Source organism: Labeo rohita, chromosome 17 (assembly GCF_022985175.1).
Source record: "Labeo rohita strain BAU-BD-2019 chromosome 17, IGBB_LRoh.1.0, whole genome shotgun sequence".
Taxonomy (NCBI): Eukaryota; Metazoa; Chordata; class Actinopteri; order Cypriniformes; family Cyprinidae; genus Labeo; species Labeo rohita.
Genome location: NC_066885.1, coordinates 5,638,906 through 5,661,814, shown reverse-complemented (window position 1 = coordinate 5,661,814; position 22,909 = coordinate 5,638,906). Strand labels below are relative to the sequence as shown.

At 33.8% G+C, this 22,909-nt stretch overlaps 1 protein-coding gene across 1 annotated transcript; it reads left to right on the top strand.

The window, feature by feature from the left end:
- Positions 1 to 1,910: 1,910 nt before the first annotated feature.
- On the top strand, positions 1,911 to 22,909 carry zranb1b (zinc finger, RAN-binding domain containing 1b). Its single transcript, XM_051133621.1, has 10 exons — positions 1,911 to 2,377; positions 5,478 to 6,421; positions 10,363 to 10,550; positions 10,636 to 10,789; positions 12,371 to 12,442; positions 14,085 to 14,283; positions 16,015 to 16,135; positions 16,719 to 16,848; positions 18,793 to 19,022; positions 22,511 to 22,909. Exons 2-10 carry the CDS (start codon positions 5,599 to 5,601, stop codon positions 22,727 to 22,729), a joined length of 2,136 nt encoding a protein of 711 aa, XP_050989578.1. The 5' UTR covers positions 1,911 to 2,377; positions 5,478 to 5,598; the 3' UTR covers positions 22,730 to 22,909.

Genomic DNA, 22,909 nt, shown 5'->3' with positions numbered 1-22,909 from the left:
CAGGAATAAATTACATTTAAAAAAAAATATTCAAATAGAAAGCCATTATTTTAAAATATTTCACAATATTACTGATTTTGCTGTATTTTGGATCAAATAAATGCAGGCTTGGTGAGCAGAAGAGGTTTAAAAAAAAAAAAAAAAAAACATAAAAAATCTTACTGTTAAGACTGGTAGTGTATACACAATTAGTTTCTTGAAATATTAAAATCTCACATTTTCCCTCTTATCCCTCTCAAAATAGGCTTTTTCTCTCTCCTTAAAAAATACTGTGTAAAACCATGATTAAGTGATGGCATCAGATGATAATATTCATTATTTAAACAGTTAAAGGCATATGGAACAGCACTTTATACAATAAATAGGATAATAATATTTATTATTGCTGTTTATATTATTTGTTGTTTTATATTATCGTTTTATATCAAAACAAAGACTATAGAATAAAAAAGGGAGTTTGATCAAAACATCAAGTTTATGCGTAAAATGTAACATTTCAACCCTAAATCAAATAATTAGGCCTAACAAAAATAATATAGTAACATACAGTATGATTTATGTCCATTATGTTGTTTATTATTATTATTGCTGTTGTTCACCTTGTTTTCGCATCATTACACACCAAATCCTCGGTAAACACGGCACTGAAGGTGGCAGGTGCACCCTTGATTTATTCGGTAACAACTGGCTCATTCTCAGGTAATTTCGTGTTACAACTCATTTAGCCAATCAGAGCGACCGTAGAGGCACGACCTATTATCACGTGACTTTTCGTTGCGCAATTTCGGATTAAAGCCATTCGCATTTTGGATATCGTAAACGTAACCTAAAAATGGGAACACAACGGTAGTCGACAACCACTCTTCTAGTCTACCTTTGTCGTCAAATATCGTTCGTGGTCGAGTTTAAATATTGCGCCGCTAACGTTAGAGGTTTTCGCAAAATTGACGCCAAACGCCATTGGCTGCGAGAACCCGAGGTGTCATGTGACCAACGCGAATGATGTTTGAGAGAGGAAGATTATCAGTAAATAACGACATACGTTTAAAAAGTAATTTTTTTGGAGAAAACTTTTGTTACGATGCAAAAATGACTATACATTTATCTGTAAATAATAAGGATGTAGGTTTAAGGCATTTTAAAATATTATATTACTATAAATTATTATTTTAAAAATGTTCAGAATACAAAATTCTTTACAGAAAAAAGATATTAATGTCTTACTAAAGGCTCTTGTTGCATCTGTTTATTGAAACCACTGGATGGCGACAAAGTTGCGCTTTACTTCTGATACAACTATGTAACAACATTCGTCTGTTCTGCTTAATCAATACAAGATAATCAGCTGAAAACGTAGTTTCACTGCTCACGACTAACCTAACCCTAAAATAACTTATAAGAGACTGAATGTTCACTAAAGAAATGTTATGGACAAAAATAATCAGGAGACATTTAAAATGTAGGAAGAAATTATACTTTTATTTTTTACATTCCAATGTAGACAGACGTCATTTCATAAAACGAACACATTGATAAAAATACATAAATAAAAGTGTCTACTAAATAAATTAGTATATGGAACTAACTCAGCTAAAACCACCCACTGGGACTTTCATTTATTGTCTTGACATAAAAGAGCAACACGCAGAACAATCTAACGGCCCTGGAGCTACACTGTCAACTCTTTTATTTGTGTTTTCATTGAAAAACTGCCCTTATGTCACTGCAGATGATGCTGCGGTAGATCTTTCTGAAACGATGACATCATCCCCCTAGCCTTGGCAGTGGAGCCGAACACACGAAACACACTCCATTTTGGCTCCCCTCCAGAGTGAAACCTAATATTCCACCGCTGATATTCTCAGAGCCAACATGGCGGACCGAGAGCTACGGTTTCCAGATTGTTATTGCTTATGAAGGAAGTATGCCGTGAAGCCCTTTAACGAAAGAAATGCGCCCTCATTGGTTTCCACGGTGTTTACGGAGTGAGAGCCAATCATATGTGCCCGCTGATCCAGGTGATATCCCTCCTACCAGTATCTCCGGAGTAGGTTTATTTTGGTTTACCCCCCGCTCCTGTATCGCCGCCATTAGAGCCAGTCACATCGGCAACAGAAATGGGAATTCCGGTGTTTAAAACCCACTAAAACCCGCTTTGATCCGAAGATCGCGGTGGTGGTTGGGGTTTCAGAGGAAGGGAGAGAAATAACATGGGTGTTCGGCCGCAGAATCCCTCGGCTGTCTCGGTAGATTGTCGGTGCTGAGCTGGATTTGGACCCGATCGGATTGGGTTTCGGTAGGACAGACGTTCGGTTTGCAGAAGGGCGAACTCGGGAACGGTAGTGTTTGCAAACACAAGTGTGGAGGGCAAAGACAGGTATGGGCCTTGATATTTCTGTGCGGAAAAATCACTGTAACAGTATATGCAACAGGGCAAATTAATGCACCTTATTTTTATTTTTTTTTTAGTTTCCTAAAATACTTGCGTATATTTTTTTAGAAATAATTATTTATATATTTATTTTTATATTTATTTGTATTTTAAGGAAGTGAAAATGTCAATGGACAGTGTGCAGTCTGAACTGAAGTAGCTGTATGTGTTTATTTACAGTGCAGATACAAACACCGGAGCTCTTTTATGGTGTTGTTGTAGTTCGGGTAAAATCGACACCTTGGTGTGGAATTCCGAAGCGAGCCGAGAGTGTTTACAATGTATCAGCGCAGAGTTTGTGCTGGATACATTTGAACTGTATACATTTGAACTTTATACATTGTAGCGGCGGAAATGTTTCTCGCATTCCATTTCCAGAGCCCGTTATAGAAAAACTCCTCTCACCGTTATAGCAAGGTTTCGAGTCATGTAAGAAGAGGTATGTGTCAAAACCTACTGAGATAACGAAACGACATTTTTGCGGTGTCAGAGGCGCGTCCAGCAGTTTGACAGCTCACTGTCCAAGCTGACAGACTGTAACTCTTGAAAACATTGAACCTACTTTTATAAGTCAACATTTTAAAATGTTTAATGCTTTTGATATAAAAAGTATGATAATATCATGGAGTCATTATCATACATATGTGTACTAACATTCAAAAAGCATTACATGTAATGGTTTGTTTTTGCTTATTTATTTGTCTTCCGAAACTGACTTGCTGGTTTGTTTTTTTTTCCATGTATATCTATATTACCATATACCATAGTAATACCATGGTATTCTTTGACATACTTGACAAATGTCATGTAAATTATGTGGTATGTGAATCATCAAGTACTACACTATTAGCGTCATTATAACATCACCGAACCATGTTACCACCATAGTCAGGGAAATCTAGGCCATCATGACAAAATCGTCTCTTTTTTTAAACAAATGTTAATAACCAAAATCTAGTCCAATAACCAAATGAGAGTGTAGGAATGTAGGTCAAAGGATGTGACCGTTTGCCCCAGTGAGCTGGATTCATCTCTGTCGTTGCCCACCTGTTTGGACTGTCAGGAATAATCCAGAGTCCTGAACAATTTCTGGTTTAAAAAGCCTGGAATAAATGTATTGTGCTTTTTATTACAGCAGCAAATGGAAAGATTAAGGTCGTTCACAAAGAGGAGAAACGTGTGCATGAAAAGACTGTTACTGTATAAAGACACAGCGCAGCATCACCTATGCTATCAGGACTCATAAAGTCATTATGTTTTATGATTTCAATGTTATGTTTATTTTTGTCAACCCTCTGTCTGCTTCCATTAATCTGTGGTATCAGATGGTAATGCATTGGTGTTTTTATATTTACCATGGTACTTAAGTGATCACAATATTTATATACTTTTATTCTATGATATTTACCTGGTACTTAAAAAATATATATATATATATATATATATATACATATATATATATATATATATATATATATATATATGCATTAAATTGACTGTATAACAGTGGGATCCAAACATTTAGGACAACAAAACAAAAAATGTGGAATTTGGGATTTCAGCAATTATACAGAAGAAAATGGCAAATGTAAAAAATAGCCTGCACTATTTCTAGGTCACTAATCAAATGTAAGCAAATTTGTGACATTGACCATGTAACTCCTTTGTACAAAAGATCCATTGAAGCACAAGATGCTCTTGAAACACTCTCAAACCTTTCTGCATTATATGAATCATCAGGTTTTTCCTCAATTTGTGGATTAAATCAAATTTTAGCAAAAGGGGACAAGCCAAATAGTATCTAAAATTATGTTTAAATTAAATAAAGTTTGGAATTAAATTAAAGTTTGGGGTCGGTGCGGATAAAGTAAAAAGATCAATATTATGAAAAGATTAATATTTTACAATTTTAAATGACTGTTTTCTATTTTAATATTGTTAAAATGTAATTTATTCCTGTGATGCAATGCTGAATTTTCAGCATCATTACTCTAGATCAGACCTTAAACTTTTTAATAGTGTATACACTACCAGTCAAATGTTTTTGAACAGTAAGATTTTTAATGTTTTTTTTTGAAGAAGTCTCTTCTGCTCACCAAGGCTGCATTTATTTGATCAAAAGTACATCAAAAACAGTACATCCCTGAAATATTTTTACTATTTAAAATAACTTTTTTTATTTGAATATATTTTAAAATGTACGTTTCTGTAATCCTGTGATCAAAGCTACATTTTAGCATCATTACCAGTCTTCAGTGTCACATGATTCTTCAGAAATCATTCTAATATGCTGATTTGCTGTTTAAGAAACATTTATTATTAATATCAATATTTAAAACAGTTAAGTACATATTTTCAGGATTCTATAATGAATAGAAAGATCCAAAGATCAGCATTTATTTGAAATTGTAACAATGTACACTATACAATTCAAAGAAATACTAGAAATTAATACTTTAATTTAGGAAGGATGCTTTTAATTGATCAAAAGTAATGATAAAGACATTCTATTTCAGATAAATGCTGTTCTTCTGAACTTTCTATTCATCAAAGACACCTGAATAAATTCTATTCAACTGTTTTCAACATAATAAGAATAATACATGTTTTTTTTGAGCAGCAAATCAGAATATTAAAATGATTTCTGAAGGATCATGTGACTGGAGTAATGATGCTAAAATTCAGCTTTGAAATCACATGAATAAATTACATTTTAAAATATATTCAAATAGAAAACAGTTATTTTAAATAGTAAAGATATTTCAAAATTGTACTGTTTTTGCTGTACTTCAGATCAAATAATGCAGGCTTGATGAGCAGAAGAGACTTCTTTAAAAAAAACATTAAAAATCTTACCATCCAAAAACCTTTGGCTGTTTATATAATGTGTATATAATTTGAAAAATCGAAATGATTTAGAATGAGAATGACTCATTCTAAGAATTTTTGGATCCTGTATATCAAATACTTATACAAATACTATAATCAATACTTGTTGTCGGTCAGCATAAAAGAACTAAACTTCGCCTGTCTGTGACTATTGCAGGAGAAGCTGGAGGCGCTGTGACTGTGAGAGAGTTAAAGCAGGTGAAGAACGGAGGACCGACCGGCGGGAGGGAGGGAGGGAGGGGGGGGGCGATCAGCTGCTGTGACCAGCACGAGCGAGGATGACAGATTTTGGCTTGAAGTGGAGCTGCGAGTACTGCACCTACGAGAACTGGCCGTCCGCCATCAAATGCACCATGTGTCGGGCTCAAAGGCACAACGCGCCCATCATCACCGAGGAACCCTTCAAGAGCAGCTCCAGCCTGGACCCGCAGCTCTGCACCACCCAGCTCATCTGCCCCGACTCCAGCGCCCGGCCTCGGGTCCGGATCGCCGACGAGCTGCCCGAGACCAGCAGCAAATGGTCCTGCCACATGTGCACCTATCTGAACTGGCCCCGTGCGATTCGCTGCACGCAGTGCCTCAGTCAGAGGCAGCAGGACTCCCAACACGCCCCGCTCAGTCCGTCTGAAGCCCCACAGACGTCAGATTCAGGGTCCAGACCTACTCCGGTCACCTCGGATCCGTGCGAGGAGTACAACGATCGGAATCGGCTCAACATGCACGCGCAGCGTTGGCCGTGCTCAGCTTGCACCTATGAGAACTGGCCAAAGAGTTTGAGGTGTGTGGTGTGTGACCACCCTAAACCCAGCAGCTCGCCCGAGGCGCCTCAGCTGGATTCGGAAGCGGAGAGCGCTACTTCTCCGTCGATAGTGAACGAGCAGGAGCGGGATAACCTAAGGACAGCGGGGGGAGGGGGGGTGAGCAGGGGCAGGCAGAGGAAACTCTCTCCCCCTACGTGTAAAGGGCAGGCGGAGGTGAAGATCGAGCTGGCGTCGGGAGCGGTGGGCAGTGATAACGAGCAGGAGGCGGACTTTAAAAAACTCAAACAGATCCGGAACAGGATGAGGAGAGGCGACTGGCTCTTTCTGAACGCCTGCGCTGGTGAGAAATGAACCCCATTAGTGCCAGATACAGTTTCCCCAAAATGTATTTGGACACTTAAAGCGCCTTTTGAAAATATCATTGCATTAGATTGAGTGTCTGTGTCTGCACTAAGATGCTGCAGGAGCTTTTCTCTTCACTAACTCCACATCATTTATGCTTAGTGTCTTTCAGTCAGCTGGTGTTTTGGGAATTTTTAGCGGATTTATGAAGAGTATAGCCTGTTTTGAGAGTATAGCCTGCGCATGCAAGTGGCCCGGATTGGGAGCACCGGGAGAAGTTGCCAGGCCACTGGAATTCATTTGAATATATGTAGGATTATTAGCAGAAATCATACCATGTGTTATACTCGCAGGGACAGTATGCTCGGAAATAATTTTTCACGTTTTCGATTGCATTCATTAGGCCTATTTATAGTGCACCAGCCACCCAAAAATAGCAATAAGCTTTGTGCTTTCAGTACTTTTAATATAAAGGTGAGGTGAATACAGCCATCTGTCATGCCACATTAAAGAGCGTGAAAAACACATTGTAATTTTGACTTAATTCTCAAATTACTTTGACTTTATTCTTGAAACACTGACTTTACTCTCGTAATTTTGACTTTATTCTCATAATTTCAACTTTATTCTCATAATATTTTGACTTTATTCTCATAATTTCGACTTTTCTCGAAATATTTTGACTTTATTCTCAAAATATTTAAATTTTATTCTTGAAATAGTTTGACTTCATTCTCATTATATTTTGACTTTATTCTCATAATTTCGACTTTATTCTCGTAATTTCGACTTTATTCTCGAAATATTTCAACTTTATTCCCGAAATAGTTTGACTTCATTCTCATAATTTCGACTTTATTCTCATAATTTCGACTTTATTCTCAGAATTTCGACTTTATTCTCAGAATTTTGACTTTATTCTCGAAATATTTAGACTTTATTCTCGTAATATTTTGATTTTATTCTTGTAATTTCAATTATTCCCAAAATATTTCGACTTTATTCTTGTAATTTCAACTTTATTTGGAAATATTTAGACTTTATTCTCGTAATATTTAAACTTTACTCTCTAAATATTTAGACTTTATTCTCGAAATATTTTGACTTTGTTCTTGAAATATTTAGATTTTATTCTCAAATTTTTTAGACTTTATTCTCGTAATTTTGATTTTATTCTCGAAATATTTTGACTTTGTTCTTGAAATATTTAGATTTTATTCTCAAATTTTTTAGACTTTATTCTCGTAATTTCGATTTTATTCTCTAAATATTTAGACTTTATTCTCTAAATATTTTGAGTTTATTCTTGTAATTTTAGATTTTTTTTTAAATGTGGCACTAAAACGCGGTCGTATTTATGATAGCAAAATTTTAGATACCATAGAAATTTCATATTTCTTGTCACCAGTGTCAGTATATAAAAAAACCTAATACTAGACTAAATTAAAAAAAGAAACTCAAGCTCACTGAAAACAAGTAAACAGTCAGCAATGAAATAAGAATAAGAAACTAATACCGACAAAAAGACAACAACAAAAAAAAACTGTAGAACAAATAAATTAGAAATGCTACATACATTGTATAAAGTAATCAAAAGTATAGAAACACTGCATATGCTTCACTGAGTAAATTAAATATATATATATATTTCTTCTTATTAAAGTTCGAAAAGTGATTTAGTCAAGAGCAGTAAGAGATTTTCTCTCTTTTGTTGTTTGATTAACATGAATGGCACACAGCAGGAATATTAGACTGCTGTCATCTTGGAGCCACCCGGATCCAATATACTGTAACACGTGTTTTCTTTCTCAGCTGTTTGCTTTCTCTTAAGACTTAAATTACTGTGGCATTTTGACACATACAGGTGTGTGTATTTAACAGTTCAAGGCCTATAAAGCGGCAAAAATAACCTGGTTCAATACTGTTGTGCTCTATGAACACCATCTTCACGTGTGCATGAGTTCTGTTTCGCTGCTAAATGCATTTCAACAGCTTATAATCACTTGTTTTTAAATTTCAATGCTTAAAAACGCATACAAACAATGACCACATAGCACAGAAATGTCAGGTGAGCGTGTAGCCACGATAGAGATGATAGTTGAAAAATCTATACCGGTTGACAGATTTCTACCGGTTAATCATGTCTACCGGTATATCGCACACCCCTACCAAGAACATGTTCAGATACTTTTAAATTGTTATTATATCATGTTAAACCTGACAAACATCTCTATGTGAAATGTTTTGCTTCATTCACTACCGTTCAGAAGTTTGGGGTCGGTGTGTTGTTTTTATTGCTTTTGAAAGAAGAGTTTTTGGCTCTCCAAGGCTGCATTTATTTGATTAAAACTACAGTAAAACAGTAATATTGTGAAATATTATTACTACTTAGTATAGCTGTTTTCTGTTTGAATATATTTTAAAATATAATTTATTTATGTGATGCAAAGCTGAATTTTCAGCATCATTACTTTAGTTATCAGTGTCACATGATCCTTCAGAAATCATTCTAATATGTTGATTTGATGATTTCTTACTATTATTTTCAGTGTTAAAAATGTTGCACTGACTAATATCTTTGTGGAAAACATGATACCTTTTGTTCAGGATTCTGAATAGAAAGGTCAAAAGAACAGCATTTTAATGCATTTACTGTTGCTTCTGATCAATTTAACATGTCCTTGCTGAATGAAAGTATTAATTTCTTTCAAAAAGAAATTAAACACCCAAACATTTGAATGGTAGTGCACATGTAGCTCATTTTATATAAAAATAAATATCCAGTGCAGTGACATTATGGCAACACTTTACAAGATGATCTAATGCATTAGCTAACATGAATCTAAAAATGAACAATGTATAATTACAGCATTTAATAGTGTTTGATAATGTGACATAAAAATACAATTATCTATGTTAATGCATTAATGTTAGCAGATGCAATTTTTGATTTTAGAAATTAGCATCAACTAAAATTGATGTTAACTAATGTGGTTTATTATTGTCTTAATGCTTTACTTTAAGGTGTCATTTGTTAACATTAGTTAATGTATTAACATGAACAAACAAACAATACATTTGTTACACTATTTATTAATCTGTCATTGTTACAGTTGTTCATTGTTTGTTCATGTTCGTTCACAGAGCATTAACTAATGTTAACAAACACAACCTGTGATTTTAATAATGCATTAGTAAATGCAGAAATTAATAAATGCTGTAGAAGTATTGTTCATTAGGGCTGCACGATTAATCGAATGCGTTTATGAGGCGCGCTTAGTCAGTAAAGCCGGTACTTTGATTAGTAGTAAAGCTCCATCACGTGCGTTCAGCTGGAGCGGCAATTAATACACAGAGCCGTAAATCACTGACAAGCTACGCCAAATCGCGGCTTTACTGACTAAGCGCGCCTCATAACCGCATTCGATTAATCGTGCAGCCCTATTGTCAGTTCATGTTAACTAACGTTGTCAACTAATGAACCTTATTGTAAATTGTTACCATTGTTGTGAAGTTTTAAAGAAATTATGAAGTGTGACTTCTGTATAATATCTACTCTCTTTGGCTTACTATTTGATCGGCATGTTTAACCGTGATGTGAAGCTGAAATTCAAAGCTGAGTCTTTTGATATCAGCTGGTATCAAAGCTTTATTTTCATCACTAAGCCGGTGGGAGATGGTTTGCATGTGCATGGTTTGATGCAAACTGACAGATTTTGTCTCGTGGGCTCTGCTACTAGGGAACACTTCTGTTATCTATCTGCGTTCCTGCATCAGAGTATGAAATCACTGATCTCTAAAGCGGCGTCATTGCCATCTGGGAAATACCTATAGCTCCTATAGCTCTGATGGGAATTGAATTTGAAATTTATATTGCAACTTCAAAGAGCTGTGAAAGAGGAAGTCAACCCACTCATATGTAACGCACGCTTTCATCAGGTGTAGTGGAGGGGGATCTGGCCGCTGTGGAGGCGTATAAGTCATCCGGTGGTGACATCGCACGTCAGCTGACCGCAGACGAGGTGCGGATTCTCAACCGCCCATCTGCGTTCGACGCTGGCTTTACTTTGGTGCATCTGGCCATCCGCTTCCAAAGACAAGACATGCTCGCGGTGCTGCTCACGGAGGTCAGAGTTACTACATGCATAAACAGAGAATTTAAATGACAATGTGATATTGTAAAATTATCATCTGTTTGTGAATGAATTTTAGGTATCTCAGCAAACGGCGAAGTGTATACCTGCTCTGGTGTGTCCTGAGTTAACAGAACAGATCCGCAGAGAGGTGGCGGCAGCACTTCACAGACGTAAAGGAGAGTTTCCCTGTTACTTCTTCACTGACCTCGTCACCTTCACATTACCAGCAGGTGATAACTCACAGTTTCTAAAGACCAAAAAATTCCCTTTCACACCAGGATCTGACACATTCACATCACATTAGTCACAAAGAGTTATTACAGTACTAAAACTAAAACCATACAACATTTTCTGTTACGTGAAATAGAATAAACTTTAATTAAAACTTTTACCTTAAAATCCACTTCATCACAAAATGTTATCAAAATCAAGGTTTCTTGCTACCAAAAACACTGTATTACAGTCACATGCTATTAACAAACTATTAACTATGGCTTTTGCCTCACTAAACTCCTAATTTGCTGCTTATTAATAGTTAGTAAGCTAGTTGTTAAGTTCAGGTATTGGGTAGGATTAGGGATGTAGAATATGGTCATGCAGAATAGATGCTTTATAAGTACTAATAAACAGCCAATATGTTAATAATAGGCATGCTAATAAGTAACTAAGTAAGAGTGAGAATTGTTCATTATACTAAAGTGTTACCTTTAGTTCTTTATTATGAAGGGATATATCATGCTAAAATAAATAAATAAATATTGAAATTGTGGTAACACAATAACAATTATTACAATTATTACAGTATTTATTAATCTTTGTTAATGTTAGTTGATAAAAATACAGTCATTCATTGTTTGCGTTAGTTCACAGTTCTTTTATTAATGTTAACAAACACAACCTATGATTTTAATAATGCATTAGTAAATGATAAACTTTCAAATTAATCAAGATTAATCAATGCTGTAGAAGTATTGTTCATTCTTATGTAGTTAACTAATGAACCTTATTGCAAAGTGTTACTGAAATTATTAAATAAACCACAGAATCTTGTCGTAAATAAAATTATAATGAAATATAAGAATAAATACATAAAAAGTATGAAATACATTTATTTTTTCTTGTAGATTGAAATGTAAATACCACATGAAATGTCTTAAAATGTAAAACATCATGAAATATGAATTTAAATGCACCTTGACATAAAATGAAGGACACAGCGTAAATCAGTGTATTTAAAAAAAAAAAAGAATTATATCATGAAATGTTGCAACCTATAAATATGAGCATAATGAAAAGCAATGTTGTTTTAATAATATTTGTATTCATATTTTGAATTAGTTTAGAAATATATTTTCTATTTTCATTTTTACTTTAGGTCAAAACTGTCATTTTCATTCGTTTTTTTATTATTTAGGGTTTTTTTTTTAAAAATTAATTTTTAATTAAGTTTTAGTTATTTTAGTTCATCATGTTAAACTAAATAGAATAGAAATGCTGCCTTGGCAACTAGCTGAAAAAAAATATTATATTTTGTTCATATATTTAATTTTAGTTGAAGATTATTTTGTTTCAAGTAATGAAGCTTTTTTATGTTTTTAGTTAACTATATTAACCCTCATGAAAGTGGGTACAAATAAATAAATAGTGTGTGAAGTGTATATATTTATGTAAAATTGACCAAAACTACAACATGATATATGCCTTGAAATGAAAACTGTGTAGACGTGGAAGAAAAATCCATAATATATCCCATTTAACAGACAGTAGGGTTTTCACTGCAAAAGATTTTCATTTTTGTATTTCCTTTAAAGATATTGAAGACCTTCCCCCAAATGTTCAAGAGAAACTGTTTGATGAAGTCCTGGATCGAGATGTACAAAAAGGTGAAGTGACATTTTTAGCATTTATTTTATACTTTAAACCAGAAAATAATGGGCAGCACATTAAAACACTGAGCTCCTTAACTACTTTAGGACTATGCATGTTTTGATTGTAAACTGTGGTTGGCACAATGTTGGCCTTGTTTGCAAGTAACCCTTTAATGCCTAGGTCGGCAATTAGCGGCCCCCCGGGCCACATGTGGCCCGCAAGCAAAAACATCTGGCCCGTGAGATTGTTTGAACTAGAGAATGAAAAAAAAAAAACTTTTTTAAAAATCGGACTGACAGTCTCAAAAAAGCTCTTTATTTGGAAACCTCATTTTTCAGAACAGAAACATTTCAATCGATCTAAATTCTTATTTGTTATATCTGGATACGAGGGTGAACAAGCGCATCAGCGAGGTGCAGAGTGAACGCTCAACATGCAAAATCAAATGATGTCAGCGGACAGCGTCTGGTGCTGAAATTCCAATAGTCTCTAAAACACAAGTTGTCACTCAAACAACGGACAAAACTGTCACCATCATCTCCTTGAAGACCTCTGCGTCAGTGAATGGCTTGTTGTGCTTTGCGAGCACCCAGGACGCTTTTAGAGATGCGCTAGTTACCTTCTGTTGGGATGTGAGACCTCGCACCAAGATCCTGTTGCTGTGTGCATAAGCACCTTTCAGGGCTTCGATCTTGCGCTTTCGTGCCTCTGTCTTCTGAGGGAACGCAACCTTGAAGTTAGCATGCTTCGTTTCGTGGTGCCGTCTAATATTGTATTCTTTGCATAACGAGACAACTTCGTTACAGATCAGGCAGGTGGGCTTTGCATTAATAAAACTGGGCAGGATGAATGCATAGTTCTCTGTCCATTCATCATGAAAGATCCTGTTTTCACTGCTAACTTTTCTCTTTAGATTTTTTGATAGTGCCATTTTTTTGCAGCTAACAGCAACACATGGAAATGTGTGTGTGGGTGGTTGTTGTTGTTGTTTTTAACAAACGTGCAGATAATTAATAGCGCCCCCAATGCCCAGTCAGCAAATTTAACCTACATCAGCCAGCTTGAATGTCTTAGTACGTCTGTTCTGTCATTTCACGAGCGCCTACCATTTTCATCCTTCCCTATTAATTCAATAAATTAGCCATTGTTTTGGTTGTGGCTCGCCATGTAATGGCTTGAAAAAAATCTGGCCCGAGGCCAAACTTAATTTCCAACCCCTGCTTTAATGCATAGGGGTTGTATTTTCTTTCACCTTGCATAATTGTGTTCATAGTTTTGGAAAATGTCACTCAACCTGTCCATGTTGACAAATAATTTAACTAGCTTCTACTAAGTTAACAGTGAAATAAAGTTTGGGTGGGACAAACTTTAGAATCAACATTAAAAAATATTGGAGGCGCTTGCTTGATTTTGCAGTCCTAATTATGCACTATACAGCTAGTTGATTTTTATTATTTGCATTTAGTATCAGAACAAATTTGCGGCCTGTTTTTGGGTGACTCGTGATCCACCAGTTGAAGAAGCTGATCTAGAAAATGCCTTAGCTGGTCTATTTGGGTTGCATCCCTGAAGAGCAGCGTGCAGCTCGCAGTAACAAAATTCATCACTGGATGTGCAAAGAAACGCATTGAGAAACTGATTTATTCTCGTGTTCAGAGCTGGAAGAGGAGTCTCCCATTATTAACTGGTCTCTGGAGCTGGGCACGCGTCTGGACAGCCGGCTATATGCTCTGTGGAACCGAACCGCTGGAGACTGCCTTCTGGATTCAGTGTTACAGGCCACGTGGGGGATTTACGACAAAGACTCTGTCCTGAGAAAAAGCCTCAACGACAGCTTACACGACTGCTCTCACTGGTAAGACTGGAAATTAGCAGAATAAGGCATGAATTTTGAGATACTGAGCTACTATTAATAAAATTTCTCTCTATTAAACCTTTAGTGTATGCCAAACCAGTGTATCTTATTATTTATTATTATTATTTATTTATAATTTGTTTAACTTTTTTCTTTCGATTATTTTATTTATTATTATATATATATTATTTATTTTTTAATATAATTTTTATATGATATGATATATATATGATATATATAGAAATTATGATATATAATATGAAAATATGAAAAAAAAAAAAAATTTATGAAAAAAATATTTCCAAAAAATATTTGGCAGCACAACTGTTGATATTATCCAACATTGATCATTCTAATAATAAATCCACATATTAGAATGATTTCTGAAGGATCATGTGACACTTAAGACTGGAGTAACAGCTGATAAAAATTCAGCTTTTCATCATAGGAATAAATTCTATTTTAAAGTATGTTAAAATAAAAAACATTATTTTATATTGTAAAAACATTTTGCAATATTACTGTTTTTTTTCTATATTTTTAATCAAATAAATGCAGCCTTGATGAGCATAAGAGACTTCTTTAAAGACTGTTACAAGTCTTACTGACCCCAAACTTTTGAACGGTAGTGTATATATATTACATTTGTGCTTATATATAATAGTATTTTGATATATATTGTCAATATTTTTTTTTACATGTGTGCTTATATAAAATAATAGTATTTTGATGCTATTAGACTTTTTATTAATACTTCTATTAATACTTTTATTAATTTTTGAATTTGTTTTTTTTTTTTAGATTTTCTGTTTTAATTTAGGTTAAAGTTTTAGTAATTTTGTTGTGTGTTGTACATGAAGTTAAACTATAACTGGGCAGCTAGCTTAAATAAGATTTTATTATTTTTTTATGTTTTATTTTATTTAAATGAAAATTTTACAGAAAGGTTTTTACAGGGTTTCTGCAGGTCTTAAAAAGGTGTTAAGAAGTCTTAATGGTTAATTATTAATGTTGTCATAAATTAAGGCCTTAAAGGGCTTAAATTGGAGCAGAAAATGTTGCATGCACTACAAAAAAAATGATATCTTCCTCAGTGTTTTTACTTTGTGTTACCATATAAATATCTAAACATTCTAAATCAAGATACATTTACTTGAGATGTAAACTGAATATATGAAGCCTTGTTTTCAATTGAGTTTATGCTTAAAACAAGAACAAATATCTGTCAATGTAATATGAAAACTTATTTTTTCCTTTGAAATAAGTTGATTTGCGTGAGGCCACTGGCAGATATTTGTTCTTGTTTTAATCAAAAACGCATAATTTTGAACAATTCATCAGAAAAAAGACTACTTATTTTATCTAATTTTATATTGCAGTGTGATCAGAAGATTAAAAAGGGAACTGGTGGAAGTTATGTTTTCAAACTTTAAAGTATTGCTAATACAAGGCATTTCCAATCAATTTATTCCTTACATTTTCTTTATTTTCGATCTTAAAAAGTCTTAAATTTACCCTCATAAAACCTGCAGAAACTTATAGTTTTAGTGAACTGTAATAACCCTGGTTCACGTTAACTACCCAGTATTGTTTTGCAAGGGCAGCACTGCACGTTTTCTTCAGAAAATCTAGTCATTGTTGTAATTATTTTTTAATTGCAACTGAGTTTACTCATATCAGTGTAATTGCATCTGTGGATTTAATCACAGATATAATGCATGTGTTTTCCAGGTTCTACACACGCTGGAAAGAGTGGGAATCTTGGTATTCCCAGAGCTTTGGTTTGCATTTCTCTTTGCGGGAGGAACAGTGGCAGGAGGACTGGGCGTTTATACTGTCATTAGCGAGTCAGGTAAGCAACCAGATGAGAAAGCATTAATATTTCACCACCTACTGAGATACCTACAGTTGAGTCATACAGAAACATACATGCACACACACATACCACCCGAGAGGTTGAGGGCTGGACGGATGTCTGAGCACTTTTTATAGCACTGTTTCCATTAGTTGGTTGTTTCCATACTGCTCATGGCAGATTCTGACAGTTTCATTGTGCTTAAAGTCAAAACTGACCAAATTTACTTGCAGAATACACAACTGTGAATGATTCATCAGTGTATGTTATTCCAAAGAAACAAAATGTTTTTCTTCACAAGCTTTTATCAAAATGTAACCACTCATTCCAGCTCTAAACAGTGCTCCTTTTTTGGCTGCTTTAAATGGATCGTTGAAAATCAATATGTCAAACTATGACAGTAAAATGGATTGCATATGCTGTTTCATGTTGAATTTTTTTTCATAATAAAATATTTAAATGAGTTGGGAAACACAGCATCGAGGTTTCCCTAGTAAACCAAATAAGTTGCTTTAACATTTCATTGTTTTTCTTGCTCTCTCTATCTCTGTCTCTGTATTCTTGTATCGTCGCCTTGCAGCCGGGTGCGAGTTTAGAGCAGACGCACGTGTTTGTCTTGGCACACATCCTTCGGAGGCCTATCATAGTGTACGGTGTGAAATATTACAAGAGCTTCAGAGGAGAGACGCTGGGATACACACGCTTTCAGGGTGAGCTGTGTTTAAGTGCGCTTCGCTAGCGTGTAGATATTTTAGTTTCATTTGGTTTACTCATTTTACAATGGTGGTTTCTCATATCTAGAAGTACAGATTGGCCTATGATTACTATCTATATTGATTATAGATATATACACGACTGTTCAAAAGTGTAAGATTCAAAAATATTTATATATATGTGACCCTGGACCACAAAACCAAAGTAGCACGGGTATATTTGTAGCAATAGGCAAAAATACATTGTATTGGTCAAAATTATTGATTTCTAAGATGATGCTCCATGTAGATATTTTGTAAATTTCCTACCGTAAATATATTAAAACTTAATTTTTGATTAGTAATGTGCATTGCCAAGAACTTCATTTGGACAACTCTGAAGGTGATTTTCTAATTTTTTTTTTTTGCACCCTCAAATTCCAGATTTCAAATAGTTGTATCTCGACCAAATATTATCCTTTCCTAACAAACCATACATCAATGGAAAGCTTATTTATTCCACTTGTAGATGGTGTATAAATCTCAATTTCCAAAAATGGACCATTATGACTGGTTTTGTGGTCCAGGGTCACATATATAATTTATTATACTATATTATATAAAATGTATATTTAGTTATTTAGCAGAAGCTTTTATCCAAAGCGACTAATCCAGTACATGTAGCAATTTTTTTTATTAAAAAAAGCTTTTTTTAAAAAACAAAAAACAAAAAACAAGTAGATAGAATATAAAATAATAGACTATGATAGTATTAGAATCAAAAACGTTTTTTTAATATATAAAAAGACAGAAAGACAAAATTGTTTTATTATAATAAATACTTGTTTATAAAATATATGAAAATAATATATTAAATAATTAATAATAAATATATTTAAGTATATATATATATATATATATATATATACACACACACACAGTATATATATTTTTTATTATATAATATATATATTTAAGAAAATAATATAGATCTATATTATTAGTATTAATATATTATTATTATATTATTAAATATTTTTATATATATATATATATATATATATATATATATATTATGCTGTTCTTTTGAATATAAGTATTGAATTATAATACATAAGTATTTTCAACAGATTTTTTTTTTTTTGAGGACCAAGTGAGTATATTAGATTTATATATATTTATATATTACATGATTTCTGAAGGATCATGTGACACTAAAAACTGTAGTAATGATGCTGAAAATTAAGCTTTACATCACAGGAATAAATTACATTTTTAAATATACATTCAAATAGAAAACTTTTTATTTAATTGTATTTAATAATAATACACAATATTACAATTTTTACTATATTTTTCAACAAATAAATGCTGCTGTTCCATTCTATTTCCAAAAAAAAAGAAAAAGAAAAAATTCTTACCAATTTTAGATATAATTTATATATTCATATATTTATACACAAGGTTTTTATATAAGGTATAGGTTTATATAAGTAAGATTTACTCAAAAATATACCTAGAAACAGAAAATATGACAAAGCTGTTTTAGACTTTTGTAAATCACATCAATAGTGCAGTTGTCAGCTACAAAAACAAAAAGTCAACAAATGACCAAATCTCTTTCAAATAATTGACTTGGCCGAGGTGTTGATGTAATTACAAAAAGCTTGTTACAGCACACAACTGATGATTATATTCACTTCATCCGTATTTACAGTGATGATTAGTGTAAGCACATTAGCATTATTCTCAGTGCTGTTTGGCCACGTCAACCAAGAAATGTGTGATCTATTATATCTGCCGCTGACAGGCTGTTATTGCTACTGTAATGACGAAACAGCCAGCAGAAACAATCCATATATCTCTGTCAACACTCTGCTGACTTCAAACACGGTGTTGGTTTTAGGGGTCAGTCACACAGAGTTTCTGTAATTGCTGTTTGCTTTGGCTGTTATCTCGTAGGTGTATACCTGCCTCTATTATGGGAGCAGAGTTTTTGCTGGAAGAGTCCTATTGCCCTGGGTTACACACGCGGACATTTTTCCGCCTTGGTTGCCATGGAGAACGATGGCTACGATAATCGAGGTGCGGGCGCCAACTTGAACACAGACGATGATGTCACGGTCACTTTCCTTCCACTGGTTGACAGTGAACGAAAGCTGTTGCACATTCACTTTCTGTCAGCACAAGAGGTGAGCTTTGCTGACATACAAACGCTATGTAGAGCATGAATATTTATGATGAGTTAAGGCCTGTTTACACTATGACTGAATTTTCAGTGTGGGAAAAAATATACAATTTTTTATTCTGTGTGGAGGCTAGGTTGTTTTGTAGCCATTTTTTAATTTTTAAGGCAAGACATCACAGGTGATAACTAATAGTACTTTGCCCAGTTGATTAATCATAATACATTAAGACATCTGATTTGCATTACAAGTTTGTGAATCCTTGAAAAAGCCAAAATTCTTGTTTCATTATGTTGATATTAAAGGTTTCAGGGAGATTTCAGGAAGCATTTAAGAAAATAGAGAAAACAGTTATTATACTTAACTATAACTAAATTTTACCATACAACAACAACAAAAAACATTTTCGTTTCAACAGGAATAAAATAATATTTAAAAGAAAAAACTTTTTTTTTATTTAAACTAGTTGAGCAACATTTAGTGTAACTTGATATACTAAAATAAATAAAACTGACAATAATAGTTAATATAAACTTTAAAATAAGGATCCATTTAACTATATTTATTTAATGCATTAACTAACAATGAGCAATTCATTTGTTACAGTATTAATTAATCTTAGTTAACAATAGTTATAAAAATACAGTTGTTCATTGTTAGTCCATTTTAGCTCAGGTCATTAAATAATATTATACATACAACTTTTGTTTTTAACAATGTATTAGTAAATGTTGGAATCAACATTAACTAAGATTAATAAATGCTTTAAAATAAATTTTCATTGTTAGTTTGTGTTAACTAATGTAGTTAACTAATGTTAATAAATGGAACCTTATTGTAAAGGTAAAACTAAACCATACAAAGAAACCTTCATTACTCAATAAAGTAATATAGAAAAACAAACTGATTTTATTAAACTATTTTTATTTAGTGTAATTTGACGTACTAAAATAACTAAAACTGAAATAAAAATGAATATAAACTATATGGACACATTAAAGAAACGGTATTTATCGCATTATCTAACATTAACTAACAATGAGCAATACATTTGTTACAGTAATAATTAATCTAAGTTAATGTTAATTAAAAATACAACTGTTCATTGTTATTCAATGTTAGTTCAGGTCCATTAAATAACATAAACTGTATTAGTATTAGTTGGACTTAACATTAACTAAGATTAATAAATGCTTTAAAATTTATTTTCATTGTTAATTGATGTTAACAAAGTAGTTAGTTTACAAATTCTAACTAATGGAACCTTATTGTAAAGTGTTACCAAAAAACTGACAAAAAAAAATGACAAAAATGTAAAAAATTCAAAATACTAAAAATGAAAATGTAAAATAAACCTAATTCAAAACATTAATAAACACTATAGTAGTACCTAACTGATACTAAAATAGAATATAAAATAATAAATAATTTAAATGTGTATTTTGGATGTTTTTTTCCACTAGTTTTTCCCAAGATCTAAAAATTGATGCATGTTGGCTGTAGTGTCTTGCCTTAATCGATAAATAATAAGTGTATCTATTTTTTGATGTCAAACAATTCATTCTCATATCTGATATATTTCTTTAGAAAATCCTGAAAGTTCAACATCATAGTCTTTTTGCTGCCAAGAAAAAAAATGTAATTAGTTTAAATGTTTTTATCGCCACCTTTTGGTATTGAATGGAAAATATAGCTGCAAGCTGCAATTCCCGGTGTTCGAACATATAAGGCCTTTGAGGTGCTATCGTCCAAACTAAAATATATGGCCAACATTTTCTTTTAGTTTTGTTTTCTTTTAGGTTTTAGACTTCTGGGTACAGTAGATCATGATCATCCTGTTAAGTGGCCCTGTTATCGCTGTCTAAATGCAAATGTTCAACATTTCTTTGATAATTATTGACCTAGAGAGTCTAGAGAATTGTTATGCACTGATTTTTTTATTTTGAGTTTAAAATCTAGGACTAGTTCACAAAAGTTTTTTTTTTTTTTGTTAAATAATATGAAATATTTAATGAACAGTTGGAATGACAGCAATGGTCCTAGATGCAAAATTGTTGAGAATGAGAAGATATATCATATGGTATGAAGATCTAGTGTTTGTGTGAACATATGAGCATTTTTTTTTAGAAATTTGAGGCCATTTACCATAGAAATCTTGTTTTTGAAGCCTTTTTAACTGTTATAGCGCCACCTATGGTCCGATCTTCATGAAATTTTGCATGCTTGTTAAGAGTCATGTCACATGTTTTCACCAACTTTAAAGTTTTGAGTTTTTGTTTAGGTTTTATAGACTTTTGGGTATATGTGGCCACACCCCTTTTCTAAATGACACCGTTATGGCTAACCAAAGGACAAAATTAAATTTATTTTGATAGTTATTGATCTACAGAGTCTGGAGAACTGTGCTGCAGTGGTTTGATTGACATTGAGCAATAAACCTAGGACTAGTTTGCAAAAGTAGGTTTTTAACATAATTGCGAATATTTAATGAACAATTTGATTGACAGCAATGGTTCTTGAGGCAAAGTTGCTCAGCATGTGGAGATCTATCAAATGATATGCATATTGTGTGGATGTGTGAAACACCACGTGATTACAGAGCGATAAAACTCGTTATCGCCAACTAGTTTCATTCCAATTGGCCTCCGTTATATGCGAATGTCCTCATAGACACTTATGCCACATTGGACAGAGACACTGCATACCAATTTTCAAGTCGATTGGACAAACAGTTGCGTAGTTATAGTCATTTTTATGTTTTTTTTCCATTGTATAGCACCACCAAGTCACAGAGGTGTGCATTTTTTTTTATTTGACCAAAGATTAAGCTTATACATATGTGTACCAAATTTGGTGAAGATGTCTCATTCCGTTGAAGAGTTATAGCTACATGTAGCAATTGGCTGACATTAGCATTGAACGTTTTGGCGTTCCTATGCGACCTTGAGTCGAAATTTTAACTTTTTTTGGATAATTATTGATATTCACTGTCCAGAGAATATTTCTGCACTGGTTTGGTTCCGATCGGGAGAAAAACCTAGGACTAGTTCGCAAAAGTAGGTTTCGGACATAACTCAATTTTGCAGAAAAAAACGGACTTCGTAGAGAAAATCTGCACCAGTGCAATTTTCTTCGTATTTACCCAAGGAGTGCAACGATGTAAAGTCTTTTTGAGTCTACAACAAGAAATGTACGAGCTAGGACCAAAAATGTCAAAAATGTTAGTTTTTTGCACTGTAGTGCCCCCCTTTGGCCGATTGGGGCAAGACTTTGATAGGTTCTCCCCAAATTGAGCTCTACGATCTGGCCAAGTTTCAAGTCTCTAGGCCTTACAGTTTGGTCTGCGCTATCAGTTTTACGGCAGAAGAATAACAGTAATAAAAATCTTAACAATTACAATAGAAACATAAATGCATGTTTTTGGAAGCTGTATACAAGCTGTTGTTGATATATCTTGACGTGTTCTCTGATTGGTCACTGTGTGTGTCCGTTAGATGGGGACGGAGGAGCAGCAGGAGCGGATGCTGCGGCAGTGGATGGACTGCTGTGTTACAGAGGGCGGGGTTTTGGTGGCCATGCAGAAGAGCTCAAGGAGGCGGAACCACCCGCTTGTCACTCAAATGGTGGAGAAGTGGCTGGACGGTTACCGACAGCTTGCCGCTTGTCCTACTCTCTCTGACGGGGAGGAAGAAGAGGAGGACGAAGACGAGTGAAGAACCACCGGCGTCACTTTAACACTACAACACGGCCCCCTTGCGTTCCCCCACATACGGAAACACACAAACCTACACACCCCTAGCCCTGACCGAACGACAAACCCGAGCTATCCTTTTTGTTTTTTGTCCCTAATACGACAAATGGGTTTGTTGCAAAATAAAGGAATGCAATCATGA